The 12797-nt window shown below is 49.8% G+C and overlaps 5 protein-coding genes across 5 annotated transcripts; 2 read left to right on the forward strand and 3 right to left on the reverse strand.

The window, feature by feature from the left end:
* Positions 1 to 20: 20 nt before the first annotated feature.
* Positions 21 to 3508, forward strand: B0T23DRAFT_359589 (uncharacterized protein; the record flags this gene model as incomplete). Its single annotated transcript, XM_062836233.1, has 2 exons — positions 21 to 487; positions 607 to 3508. The coding sequence occupies exons 1-2, from the start codon at positions 357 to 359 to the stop codon at positions 3506 to 3508; spliced, it is 3033 nt and encodes a 1010-aa protein (XP_062691490.1). The 5' UTR covers positions 21 to 356.
* Positions 3509 to 5011: 1503 nt separating this feature from the next.
* On the reverse strand, positions 5012 to 7178 carry B0T23DRAFT_158450 (peptidase S8/S53 domain-containing protein). Its single transcript, XM_062832680.1, has 4 exons — positions 6612 to 7178; positions 6525 to 6554; positions 6276 to 6418; positions 5012 to 6196 (listed from the first exon to the last, which is right to left on the reverse strand). Exons 1-4 carry the CDS (start codon positions 6888 to 6890, stop codon positions 5107 to 5109), a joined length of 1542 nt encoding a protein of 513 aa, XP_062691491.1. The 5' UTR covers positions 6891 to 7178; the 3' UTR covers positions 5012 to 5106.
* B0T23DRAFT_381497 (uncharacterized protein) lies at positions 6952 to 7602 on the reverse strand. The gene is made up of 2 exons (XM_062837265.1): positions 7273 to 7602; positions 6952 to 7200 (listed from the first exon to the last, which is right to left on the reverse strand). Exons 1-2 carry the CDS (start codon positions 7403 to 7405, stop codon positions 6992 to 6994), a joined length of 342 nt encoding a protein of 113 aa, XP_062691492.1. The 5' UTR covers positions 7406 to 7602; the 3' UTR covers positions 6952 to 6991.
* On the reverse strand, positions 7176 to 9475 carry B0T23DRAFT_158441 (uncharacterized protein). Its single transcript, XM_062832679.1, has 3 exons — positions 9285 to 9475; positions 7273 to 9223; positions 7176 to 7200 (listed from the first exon to the last, which is right to left on the reverse strand). The coding sequence occupies exon 2, from the start codon at positions 9010 to 9012 to the stop codon at positions 7468 to 7470; it is 1545 nt and encodes a 514-aa protein (XP_062691493.1). The 5' UTR covers positions 9013 to 9223; positions 9285 to 9475; the 3' UTR covers positions 7176 to 7200; positions 7273 to 7467.
* Positions 9476 to 9843: 368 nt separating this feature from the next.
* On the forward strand, positions 9844 to 12005 carry B0T23DRAFT_381500 (uncharacterized protein). Its single transcript, XM_062837267.1, has one exon. The coding sequence runs from the start codon at positions 10213 to 10215 to the stop codon at positions 11587 to 11589; it is 1377 nt and encodes a 458-aa protein (XP_062691494.1). The 5' UTR covers positions 9844 to 10212; the 3' UTR covers positions 11590 to 12005.
* Positions 12006 to 12797: the final 792 nt, after the last annotated feature.

The raw sequence follows: 12797 nt of genomic DNA on the forward strand, positions 1-12797 counted from the left end.
CTTCCCGCCAATCCCGTTCCGTCACAACTCACAACCTCCAGGTGTTCCGGCCCCGGTCCCGTCACTGGACCCCACTCCGGCCCGGTCCCTTACGTACATACCTATGTACCTCTACTTACTTGTGCTTGCCTTGTCAACTCTCTCCAATCTTCACATGCCTGGTCTGGTGTTTACTTCCTCGCACCCAACTTCAGCGTTACCTCTTCCATGAGGGGTGACTTCAAGCCGGCGGGTGCCATCCACATCATGATTCCGGCCGGCTTCCCTCACTGAGACTTCGTGCTCCTTAGGTAGATAGGTAGGTAGCAGCATTGTTGAATGCCCACTCCGTTCCCTCCCTCTAAGAGTTTTTGGAAATGTTCCTGCTCCAAAGTACCTGGAACGATGCTGCCAGTCCGTCCTTGACTCTAGGATTGGGAGGGGTGGTTGTGACCGTAGCCATCGCCCGCCGGCTACATCTTCATCCTCTGCTTGAGCATCATCTTGGGTCTTCGTGCCTCTTCCAAGCTCAGTCTAATTACACGACAATATCACCACGACCATGACTACGACCATGACTACACCCATAACTACAAAGTCCGGGCGCTACTTGTACGCCAACTACAGGCGCCACATCAGCCCTCTCGTCTACTGGGTTTTGCAAACATCCACCGCTCTCGTCTGGTCTCTGCCATCATCATATCCAGACGCCCCAGACGTGCCTCTCGGCGACCCGCACATCACTCTTTCACACCTCGTTGCCCTCTCCAAGTTCATCGGCAAGCATGTTGAACCCGGTGATGTTCCTACCGCCATCCTCGGCTTGTTTCTCCTCGTCACCGGCGCGGTATATGATTGCCAGGCCGCGTTGCAACGTATCGCAACCAAGAAAACACACCCTGATGTCGAAAAGGGCATTTCTTCCCTGGAGAGATTCGCCGAAGCCCTGGGGGAATGTTACGTTGCTCTCGGCGGGTGGGATTGGGCCCTCCATGATTATACCCCCTTAGACAGCCTGTCTCCCTATCTTCCCTTGACCAAAGGAAATGTCGACTGCCTGGTGATCAAGGAGTTTGTCGCACTCGATCCCCCTGAAGCTTCCGAGGCCGACCAAGACTCGGAGCAAGAGACGTCTCAGCAAGCCGGCCCTCGGCTTGGGCACCAGCGGAAGCAAGCCAGACCCGGCAAAGGCAAAAGGGGCAGGCGTAGGAAGGATAAAGATACAGCAAAGTCCAAGGCTAAGGACATCGACAAGGGACCTCTCCCTGACGTGCTCAGCAATAGACTGCTGGATAGCTTTGATGTCACCCTGGATGAGCATGGTATGACTACCGGTTATATCATAGCTGCCTACGACCTGATCAAAGACTGTGTTGAATTCAGAGCATATCTCCAGGACCTGTGGTACGAGGTTGCCTACGAAGGGCTCCACAGCGCGGTAGCGGGTGCCCTATCCAATACCGCCCTGAACATGATCCATGGTCATGAAGACGTCTTGTCGGCAAATTTTCCTGACAAACAGACTTTTCACAGCGTCATAAGCACCGTGTCTTCCGTCCTCGGGCTCCGCGATGAGCCAGGAGTCACTGGAGCCAACAAGGGAGACGCGGACCTCATGGATGCCAAGGAGATGCTTCTATTGCATACCTACCACGATCTTCTTGATTTTATTACTGATTACCAGAAGAATGACAACGGTAAACCAACAAAACGGATGATGAAGGAACTCAATAACTGGAATCCTGACTTTGACCTCCGACGCGCCACCATGGAAGAACGTCTCAAATGGCGTCGTGCATATACCATCAACTGGCTATATGACCTGGCCAATGTCTTGTCTAACAGAATGGCCCAGGTAGCAGAGGTCAGTGAAAAAAGGCCTGGAGGAGGGATTTCGCGTAAAGAAGCACAAAGTGCCAGAGTGTTGGGGCTCACGTCGTTTGCCTTTCTTATCAGTCTTCTCGCTACCTCGGACGGCAAAGTTGGCATTCGCGAGCGGATTCTACCTCATCATGTCTTTCAGCTGCAGTGCATCGTCGATTCACTTACCGTGACAAAAGGGTGGATACATGATCTACCCAAGGGCCACGTTTTTATTGCACCTCCGCCCGCCGACAAATTCCGGCCAATGCGCGATGTCGACCTTTTTCTACACGGCATCGATGACGCACGGCCAGGCATCCTCACTGGATTTGAGCGTCTGGAAGCCTTGCTGAGGATTGAGGCCAATCTGCGTCCAACAAGCAAGAAGAATCCGCAATTCCAGGAGATACTTGAGGCTGTCCGCGAGATATGTACTCAGTTTCTCGGAAAACACCCAGCCCTGGGGAACAGGTCCCGATTTTCCACCACAGATCCAAACGCGTTGTGGCACTATTCGCCCTATCTTTGCGGTGTCGGCCTTGCCGAAGCTCTGGACGCGCAGTTTGTCTCCATTCTGTATGTCTGGGGGCATCAAATGGAGCCTGTGATGCTAATGCATTTGTACAATTTCCTCCGACAAGAAGGATATCTCGAAAAGCCCGTTGATTTGTTCGAAAGCTTACAGCGACTCTTCCCAACTAGCTTCTTTCCCAATGGAGAGATGCCTGTTTCAGACCATGGTAACGCCCTAGCTGACTTTCTAATCGACCTCGAGAACAAAGAGTCGAGGAAGAAAGGAAAGTGGAAGACCCTGAGTGGTTCGGGAGATCCTGTTCATCTTACAATCCCATATGAGTCTATGTTGGTCCTCCTCCGCGAAAAAGCATGGAACATTTACCGGGTCCCTGATGATTACGTTGCTCTGTCTTCACTTCTTGCGAAGCTTCGTATTGCTCAAACCGAGCATATCACTGATCATGTCACCGGGAAAAGACGTCTGAAGAAAACAACCCTCGTTAAGCGGGCCAAGGCCGCACTTGTCACCGAAGGCCTCACTGAAGACCTTGCCGAAGAGAAGTTGTTAGCCCTGGCGGATGCGCTGGAGGAATTTGACTGTATGCAAGAGCAGCAAGCAGAGGATGCCCACGACACGCCGCAAGAAATCCGAAACTGTGAGTGGTTGGACATTCTAAAGGTCGATCTCACAGCCGACGTCGATGGCGACCATCCAACATGCGGCCTCAATCTAGCCAAGATCACGTGGCGCATGATCAATATTTTCGGCTGTATCGAGGAGGAGTTGCGCAGATTGGGCAACAAGACTTATCTTAACTTTTGCAATGACAAGGGCGAGTATGATAGCAGCAAATACATGTATAAAGAGACAGACGCACGCACGCTCCTGGTTCCGATGGCCATGGTCAACAAAGACGTGCAATTTCTTGAGGTTGTCGCAAAAACTCTCGCAGAGGAGTTCACGACGTTGTCGGATTCGATCTATTGGCGTGAGCTCAAGTTAGGCACCGGGCGATCAACGTCACCACAGACGGGTCGTGAAGTTACCGCCGATGCTAGTGCCAGTACCGTTGACAGGAATGCTGTTCATATGGATGAATGCGTGGTTATCAAGGGTGTGGCTACTGAAGATGGCACCGTGTTGATTTGAAATTGAGTAGATTGTATTTTCTCGTCTGTTGTCTTTTTGTTGTACATGTTATCAACAGCCGTACAGACTACTGTTTTTATTACAGCGTATGAAAATTGAGATCTTTTTTTGTCACATTCTCTGGTGAAGCTAGCAAATTCTGATCTTAACCTATGTTTTACTGGGTTCGCTTCGTTTCCGAGGACGCGAAAACCTCAACTACACCACGTCAGTTCCCATGATAGGTTTTATTACACACGAAACTCTCATTCATCATCAGGATCCAATGCTCACGGCCAGAAACCAAAAGAGGTAAAGTAAATATCTTCTATAATATGGAACTCTCCTCTCGTCATCTTAGTAACCTATCAATACAAGCCTACCGTACACCTTTCCATACGATATACGCCGTCTCAAGACTAATCAGCAAGCTAAGTAACGCCTGTCAACCCTCCTCTCCAAATCCAGCTCTTCCAGCTCGTGAGTAACAAGTACCACTACCGAACTTCAAACTTGTCACTCGCCACGATTTCCTTACATGTATCAAAGAAAGTTACAATTACGTTTTAACTTTTACAGAGAAATCGCCCATCCCAGATTTGGAAAGTGCGGGCGTGCTGTCGTCTACCATAGTGTGCTCCAGAAGAATTGAACCACATGACAAACTAGTAAGTACAGAATACAAAAACAATAAAGCAAACATGAAGAATTGGCATTACTAACTGTTTATCTAGACGAAGTCATCAATACCTCTACATAAAAATTTCTTCGCAGTCTGTATTATATACAACAAACGAAAAGAAAGGTGGTGAACGACGAGTGTCCGAGTTGATACTACTGCCCTGACTATTCCAAGATCCAACGAAGTATCAGTCTTGTACTTGCTTGGTATTCTACCAGCACCGCACCACAATGTGTGCTAAGTTGGGTTGTGCTTGGATTTATAAACCCATGAGAGACATAAAACAAACACATACGACCATACCCACTGGAAAACTCGGGATCCCGTCCGCTCTCCCATAGATAAGCCAGTGAGGGCCAGACTAGTAGTTGGGTCGGTGACGACCAGCGAATCCCTGGTGTTGTATGTTTTTTTGCCGTCACTCCTTTACACTTTTTTTTTTCCTTGGTAAAAATCATTCAAGAGTGTTTCTCAAACTCATCGTGCTGTCTGTCGTCAGTGTTCCGCGGCATCGCTTGACTATTTGATGTTGGTTGTTGCTGAGAGGAAGACATGTGTTCAGGAAGAGCCAGAAAACAAAGCAGTCACGCACAGACCACAGCACTCTGTTATGGTCGTCTCCAGTTGCCCCTATCATTTGTGTTTATCCAAAATCATCCTCCCTTTGACTCTCCTCTCATAGCTATCAAGTCCGCCACTTCGATTCAGTATCGATTTGCTCCAAAATTCGGCAACCCGGATGATTGAACGACGGCGCTTAAGGGTCATCAAAGTACCTCTAGTACCTAAGGTCCTCCCAGCATTGCCGTTGCTTTACCTACTCTACTGTACATGGTCCGCATCAATTCCTCTGCACAGTAAGGCGAGATTTCCACTACCGCTCTACCGCCTGACCGGACAGCCCCCGAATTGTTTGGTGATGGGCTGAAGTAAAACACTATTCATCCTTATCATCCGACTTCAGTTTGTTCAGGAACTTCATCAGCTGTTTCTTGGTCTCCTCCGTGTCTTCTGGATAGGCATCCTCGTTCCATTTCAATTCGCGCTTTTCAGCTTTACAACCTCTACTGTTGGCTTCGTCTGGCGGCAGGGGGTTTTCCCAATGCGACGGTATGAACCTCCACACTCTTGGGAAGTTTTTGTCGTCTGACTTCGCCGCCATGATTGTGAAGGCTCGCTTCATCGCGGCCGGATTTTCGAAATAGTTCGATCCAACCAATGTCCCATCATTAGACGAGTGGATCAACCGATCGCAAAACATCACAACCCCTGCCAGGCCCGCTGCCAGCGCCGTCGATATAGAGCTTCCGCCAGGCGGCACTTCGCTCCCATAGCCGGCACGTCTGCTCGCGCTAATACTTTGCCCATTCTCCTGAAGGCTAAAGTGCACGGATTCGTCTCCCGGCAGCAGAAAGTCGCTTGACTTTGCTGATACCCAAGAGAGTCTCGAACCATCTCCCGTCGATGCCCCGATCTTGATACAGCTCCCCTCCTTACCGGGGTACGTGTTGTCATCCCCCACGGGGCCCTCATCAATGCTGGAGCAAAACATGACAATATTTTGGGCGCGAGCCTTGTCCAAGGCAGACTTCAGCCTGTTGATGTCGCTGCTTCCTGGGTCCAGATCAATGCTCCAGCTCATTGAAATGATGTCCACGCTTCGGCTAACCGCCCATTCGATGGCTTCGATTGCGCTCTGTGGCGTGAACCCACGGCGTCCATCGCTTCTTGGCACAGGCTCCAGCTGGGCAATGTAGAGTTTGGCCACGGTTTCAGGGCAAACGGCGCAAATGAGCTGGGCCATGAGCGTGCCGTGGGACCCAGTAGGCACGTAGTAGGCGCCTTTCCAGCGTGAGCCAGCCGCGTAGAACGATTCGCCGGTTTGAATCCTCTCAGTGAAGATTTTCTGGGTGCTGTCTATGCCGTCGTCAATAATGGCGATCTTGACCGGTGTGACGGGTGGTTTGGGCTTGGTGGAGCGGAGAAACTCGGCAAATTGTTTCATCGTTTTTATCCATTTCGGCTCTCTGGTGCGGCTTTCAGGTTAGTCAATGAACCGAGCTGGACAACGCTTCATCAAATGACCGGTTGTTGAAGAATACTCACCCTGAAGTCTTTACGGAACTTGAGCCTTGGAAGACGGAGCGATCCTGTGTGGGCCAGTATAATTTCAGGTCTGGTCTATGTCCGAGAAGTTCCTGTTTGAATCTCTTTTGGTACTCTTGTAGCTTTGTCGGGGTCTCAAGGCTCTATTCTCAGAAAAAAAAAGGAACAATCAGCTATTTGATAAGGTCACGCCAAAGGAAAGGTACATGTTATTGAGGGCTACCCGAGCGAATGGACGGATATACGTACGTCTTTGACGAATATACGGACTTTCCTCAGCTGCACGAAGTGCGTTAGCCTCATGCATGCCATCGTCAATAGGTATGGTCTACTCACCTTCTTCAACTTTGGGAGCCCACCTATGCTTGACCATCCAACAAACACGGCATTATTTCCTGACGAGTACAAAGTTACGTCTGTGACATTCGGCGCCGAATTTGCTATGACATCGATGCAAAGATCTACCCGGCGCCAGTTCCATATCTTCACGTCCAGGCCACCCATACACCTTTCAATGGCTTCGTCAGAGTGAGAGAGTTTTCCTTCGTCCATGACCGTCACCTTCATAACGGATTTGACGTGAAGCTCCTTGAGCCAACGAAAAATGGTGCACATGTGCTAAAGCCCTCTGGCCTTAGGTTTGGGTTTACCCCGGCTATTTTGGTGTTCGCTTTAGCATCATCTACGGAAGAGTCAACTTGGTATGTCTTGGTCACTTACCGCTCGACAATCATATCTTGTTGTCCCTGATCGTTGACCCCAATCACTTCACTGATTTCATCTGCATCGTTCGCGACAGTCAGCCGCGGCAGTGCAACATATTTCAACCGCCCTTCAAAGTGCAAGACGTTGCCGAGTCTGCCGAGCAAATCCTCGTTTATTGACTCATACGGCAAGCCAGTCAAGTCAAACTCAATGGTTCTCTCTGCAGCAGGGATGATGAGGACCCCCATTGTTAGCCATTGACTTCAATTATGTTTCGAAATGCGTGACATACCATATCCCACTCTGTAGAGAGCCTTCATTGCCGCCCTCCGATCGAAGTTGTCTATGACGTACTCGCGAATCCAACGCAGCACCCCATCCTCGTTCGCCAGTTGGACCTCTTGTTTGTAATCGTGACTTGGCATACACCCAAACTGTCGGGCGTAAGTAGAGGTACCTTTGTTCGTACCTCTAGAGTCGGATGCGCTCAAACCACGTGATAAATATTCATCTTTCTGCTGGTCCTTGGTTTGCCCAGTCCCCTCTCCTTGCTCATCATCATCCTCTTCCTCATCTTCATTCTCTTCCTCATCTTCATTCTCTTCCTCATCTTCACTCTCTTCCTCATCATCCTCTGTTTTCTCGTCGGCTTCCTCATCTTCCCCTCCCTCATCACCGTTCCTCCTCGCTCCTCCCCCCTCATTCCAATGTTCTGTCCTCCACGCGGTTGCCGTATCTCCTGCTCGACTGCAGCTCTCTCACGTGCTTGCTGTTCTTGCTTCTTTTGTCGTGCTTCCTCTTCCCTCTGCCGTGCTTCCTCATGTCTTTGCTGTGTTTTCAACTCTAAGCGGAGCTGGAAAGGGGTGCGGCACTCTTTATCCTCGATGATGAGAGCCTTGGGGTTTGCTTTGATGAGTTTTTCGATGATGGTTGACTGGCAATAATCATGTCGCTGTACACGGCCTGCTTCAATGTCTCCATTGGGGGGTGCTCCATTTGTGCCGTTTGATGCGTCAACACCAGCTTCTTTGCCAGGTGTCTTGGAAGCAGTATGCTCCTCGTTTTTGCTACCGATTTGGACGGCAAAGTCCCGGAGGGCCGTCCGTTCCCCATTGCTGTCAGTGCTTGAGAGGGAGGCTTGGCTTACAACAGCTTGAGGCCCATTGGTCGCAGGCTTCTTGTCAGGTCGAAGGGGTTCGCTGGGTTGTTGTCTCGCACGCCTCTCTATATTTTCGCGGAATTCCTCCTCAGTTGCCCTCTGCTGGTGGTCCTCCGCGTGTATTCGGACGGCAAAGTGGAGGGCCGTCCATCCTCCCCTGTAGTCGAGGCTTGAACTCTTGGCAATGAATACATTGTCTTCGAGCCTGTCCAACTTGGAAGTTGTCATTTCGATCTCGCTCTCCGAACCTGAGTCACTTTCGTTGGCTTCGCGGTGCTTATGGCTGCCCATGGATGTTTGTTGCACAAGGTTCCACAAGATGGCAATGATGGTCTCGGTGAACGGGCTTGCGTTGCTGATCGCCTTGTGCAGACAGGTAAGGCCAACTTGATCACCCTTTCCCAGGACAGTCCTGATTGCCTTGAAAGTTTCCGGCTTTGAACTTCGAGTTACTTTGTCCTCCAACTTCTCCAACGCCAGCCGGACAAACTCGTGGTTGTTGCACTCTATGGCAAGGTGTAGTGGAGTATCGCACTTCTTGTTTTCCCATCCAAGCAGCTTGTAGTTGCGTTTAAATGCCCATTCAATGAATTTTTTGTACTGGTCGAAAAGGGCCGGCACTTCGGCCAGCTTGTGGAAGACCGTTGCGTTGGGCGGGGGACGGGCTGTGCTTGCATCTTTGGCCTTCTGAATTTCCTCTGAACTTGTGCCGCCAATGAGATCCTTGAATTCTTTAACAAATTTCTTGGTCTCTTTTATGTTCGAAAAATCCACCTTGCTTGCCGCCTTCAGGACGTCTTCGACATCGGAGGTTTTGTTCTGATGCTGTATACCTCCGCGGGAGTGCCCAAAGGTAGGCTCGGCCCGGGGCATTTTGGAGGTGCCTTACCGCAAGGCGAACGAGAGAAGTGGAAGTCAAAGATAGGTAGATAGAATTGAAGGTGAGACAGTGGGCTTCAAGCTCAGAGGTATTGTCCGGTTTCTAGTGAAGAACACGGTGGATTTGACAGCAATGCAGAAGGCCTATTCGAAGTGACAGTTGAGATGGAGGGTTTGAATCGTCGACCATAGATCAATCAACCGACTGATGCGCGTCAGTTCGTGAGATAAACGAGGGGGAAATGGTTAATAAACACAGATCTTACCTAAGCAATTGGGATAGGTAAGTGCCCGAATTGAGCAAAAAAGTGATGGAAGAACAAAGAGGTAGGTAATCTGGAAATCGGCAAGTGCGGCTGAAAACCATGAGTTGGACTGTCCATCCCAAGGATGGTCTGAATAACTTTGGGAGTTCTAAGCCACACCATAAGACAGCTTAATGTGCCAGGTATCTACCTCCACCTGCAGACACCAGAACGTGATCAAATGTGGCCTCCGATACGAGTTTATTGGTACATGTAGCGATGAACCAACTCTCCAATCTCCATTTGGGTTTGGTTCGGCTAATCGGGTAGATCCCTAAGGCGGCGTATCTTGTATGCATCTTCCTAGCTACAGGTCAGGTGCCCGCTTCCCGTTCTTACTGCACGACTGGATGTGACAATGTAGCACCCGCATCCCACGCCGCGATAAGGCATGCAGGAATATGGGCCCCTCATGTAAGGATCGCGAACATGGACGTCACGGCGGCAGCGTATAGCACCTGGGCAGCGTGTAAATGAGATAACTCAAAGGAGTTTGGACCATTTTGCAAACTACATCCTCCAATTTCTAGCGGTTTATGACTCCGGTATCCTAAGGTACACACCTACACATCCTTACATACCTAGGTAGGTACCTACATGGGTAGAACTTACGTATGTACCAGTGTAGGGAAAGGGGGTTTGTAACCTTTGGGTTGCGTTCTGTCATAGGCGTTCGTAGGGGTGGCCTCGCTCGTGTATAAGAAGCGGAGGAATCGGTATGTCCTTGGAAGTATGCAAGCGAGACTTTGACAAACATCTTCATTCATACATTTGCTAGCACGTCCTTCCAATACTGTGTAGTCCAATCGTATCCATCCGCATTCTGCTATCCATCACGCTCACAGGCGCCTCTCTCAGTCTCCCAGAGAACGCAGACACTCTCTACATCATGGGGGATGAGTTCACGATTACCCGCAATCTGTACGAAGATCCCGAGCGGTCACAAGGGTTAGACCGAACCAGTTACCACTTGAAAAATCCACAAGGAGAGGTTTTCCGAGACACCTTTGCAGAGACGCCGAAAAAGAAGTCTAAGCTCAGCTACAGTGCTAAGCTGATCGAGATACACCACGGGGAGATGGAGCTCGATGGCAAATCCTGCCAAGGCACGCTTATCGTCTTCGAATTTCGATTTCACTCCACAAGCACACACTCATCAACCCGCTACAAGGCTGTGCGTATTGACTTGGAATTCCAAAATGGAAATGGTGTCGCAAAGAAGGATCCCGTGGTTGTCCGCATCGCACCGGACAAACAGTACTACCTCAACAAGACCACTCGCGAGGAGACAAGGACGTGCGGGGTGTCAGTCGGAACCAACTTAGGTCCAGCAGGGCTGGCTGGTGCCGAAGCAAGTATGAACTGGGAGCTTTGCACGCAGTCGACCAGAAGATTCAAGGCCACTTTAACAGGGGAATCGAAGTTTTCGTCCCAAAAGTCAGTCTGCAGAAACGCCGTGCGGTGGTCGATGGCAGAGAACAGTGGGGCCAAGGATGGAATTCCGACCTTTCTGCAGGCTGCGGTGTTGCTAAAAAGGAACAACAACGAACCCTTCATCTGCCAGCTGAGCCTCGAAAGCGATGCCAACTTCGGCAATAAGTTCCTCCGCTTGTCAGACAAGTTCAGCGATGTGGACCAAGTCATCGACCCAGTTACGTTGGATCCCAAGATAAGGCAGCTACAAAGCAATCGACTCACCCGCATCCAGCCGGAAGACCTGGGGCAGATGCAGACTATCCTGGAACGGATTGACAGCTACGTCAAAGTCAGCTTTTCGCAGCCCGACCTTACTCCTCCCCGCACCGAGTTGCCGACATCATCCTCTCCTTCAGAGCCGAGCTTGGCTGAGAAAGATACTGTTACTGTTACTGAAACCCGGGGGCACCCCCACCCTCTGCTGGACAACACGATCAAGAAGTTGGTCGTGTCAGAGGTGCCTAACATGCAGGAGTCAAAGTCTACCTCTACTTCGACCTCCTTACCTCTAGTGGATGTCCCAGTATTGGCGTGCGAGGTGCAGGAAGCGGGCGAAGTTGATGCATCGACATCTCACCTGGTGCTTTTGGCAGCCCAGGAAGCCGCTGAGGCGGCAGCAGCGGCAACTAGGGCTGCCACAAAGGCAATGGAAGCGGTTAATGAAGCGGCAGCGGCGGCAGCGAGAGCATCCAGAGCAACCAATCTACTAGCAGAGGTTACATCTCGAATGGTCAACAAGGAGAGGCGTTATCATGGTAGCTGCAGCAGCTCAGATAAGCCTACTGCATAAGGATTACTGATGTGCGGCGGCGGCGACGAATGATGCGGGATTTCGGAGGAGCATGTTGCAGCCTACCTACAGCAAGCAGCACAGCGCCTGGATTGCTGTCCATTCAGTTCATTGGGGTCACCAAGCCCTGGAATGAATTGCCCGGGCTGCCCGCGATTGGGACAGATAATTGTGGTGTAGTTACATTGGATGTGATATTAGATGCACTGCGGAGGCAACCCAGAAAGAGGCAGCCTAGGAGCACTTCATAGAGGTACCTGACCAAGAATCCTGCAAATTTAGAAAAGTGAAAAAATGAATTGTAGTGTCCTATCTAAAAGAGCCAGGTACCGGATGTGTGGAAGACTCATACAGTGAGTGGGTTACATGGTAAAAAAAAAAAAAAAAAAAAAAAAAAAAAAAAAAAAAAAAAAAAACGCACAATTGGTGATTTCACCGCAAAACTCGTACTTTTCAGGTTTCGAAACAACATCATCACCCTACCAATATTCAAATGATCTAAAAATTTGAGCATGGAAGTTGACTTGCGATGCCTTTAAAATACAGGTACTTCTAAATTATTTTTCAGGAATTGTGCAAGTTACGAGGCAGTAGAGTCAGTATTAAAATGGAAACCCGATTTTTTAACTAAGGTACCTACTACAAGCCCCTATAAGCCCGCTTAAATGAATTTCTCAACCTGACCCTCCTATAAAAACCACGCTTCTACCACTACCATACACTGGAATAATTCAAGGGTCTTGGTATAGATTAACAGTACCATGAACTCTTATCTCGAAAGAGTGCATCCAGTTAAAGGCATAGTAAGGTAGTTGGATCGAGGAGTGTCGAAGGTGACTTTTTGGTATTGTTTGCAGGGACATTGCTTTTTTGTACGTTTATTTGTAGTATCCACTCACTGTACCTCAAACACTTGTAGTAAGGGTACCTCAGCTGTAACCTCAGGTGCGGATGTATATTGAATTCGCCGCGACGGCTCCAAGGAAGTAACGAAATGATAGGACGGGTGAATTGGAAGGAAACGCATCAAATGTTCCTACCCTGGGGATTGGAAAACTTGCGGCTGCAGTGTCTTTCACTCCTTGACGAAGATGCAGCAACTAAATACCGTTCCGGATACCGGCTGTTGTCCTGACGCTCCGGTCTCGTCTCCTCTGCTTGTATTCGACACATCTTCCTCTCCTTCAAAGACATTCATAGACCCTTCA

This window comes from Neurospora hispaniola (assembly GCF_033458365.1).
Source record: "Neurospora hispaniola strain FGSC 10403 chromosome Unknown B0T23scaffold_5, whole genome shotgun sequence".
Classification (NCBI taxonomy): domain Eukaryota; kingdom Fungi; phylum Ascomycota; class Sordariomycetes; order Sordariales; family Sordariaceae; genus Neurospora; species Neurospora hispaniola.

Excerpts from the sequence above, each read along its gene's own strand:
- B0T23DRAFT_158450 (XM_062832680.1), bottom strand. The coding sequence starts at position 6,890 with ATGTGCACCATTTTTCGTTGGCTCAAGGAGCTTCACGTCAAATCCGTT. Across the intron at positions 6,419-6,524 it reads TCCGTATATTCGTCAAAGAC|AGCCTTGAGACCCCGACAAA; the intron begins GTACGTATATCC and ends TTCTGAGAATAG. Across the intron at positions 6,197-6,275 it reads AGTTCCGTAAAGACTTCAGG|AGAGCCGAAATGGATAAAAA; the intron begins GTGAGTATTCTT and ends AAGCCGCACCAG.
- B0T23DRAFT_381497 (XM_062837265.1), bottom strand. The coding sequence starts at position 7,405 with ATGCCAAGTCACGATTACAAACAAGAGGTCCAACTGGCGAACGAGGAT. Across the intron at positions 7,201-7,272 it reads TCTCTACAGAGTGGGATATG|AGAGAACCATTGAGTTTGAC; the intron begins GTATGTCACGCA and ends TCCCTGCTGCAG.
- B0T23DRAFT_158441 (XM_062832679.1), bottom strand. The coding sequence starts at position 9,012 with ATGCCCCGGGCCGAGCCTACCTTTGGGCACTCCCGCGGAGGTATACAG.
- B0T23DRAFT_381500 (XM_062837267.1), top strand. The coding sequence starts at position 10,213 with ATGGGGGATGAGTTCACGATTACCCGCAATCTGTACGAAGATCCCGAG.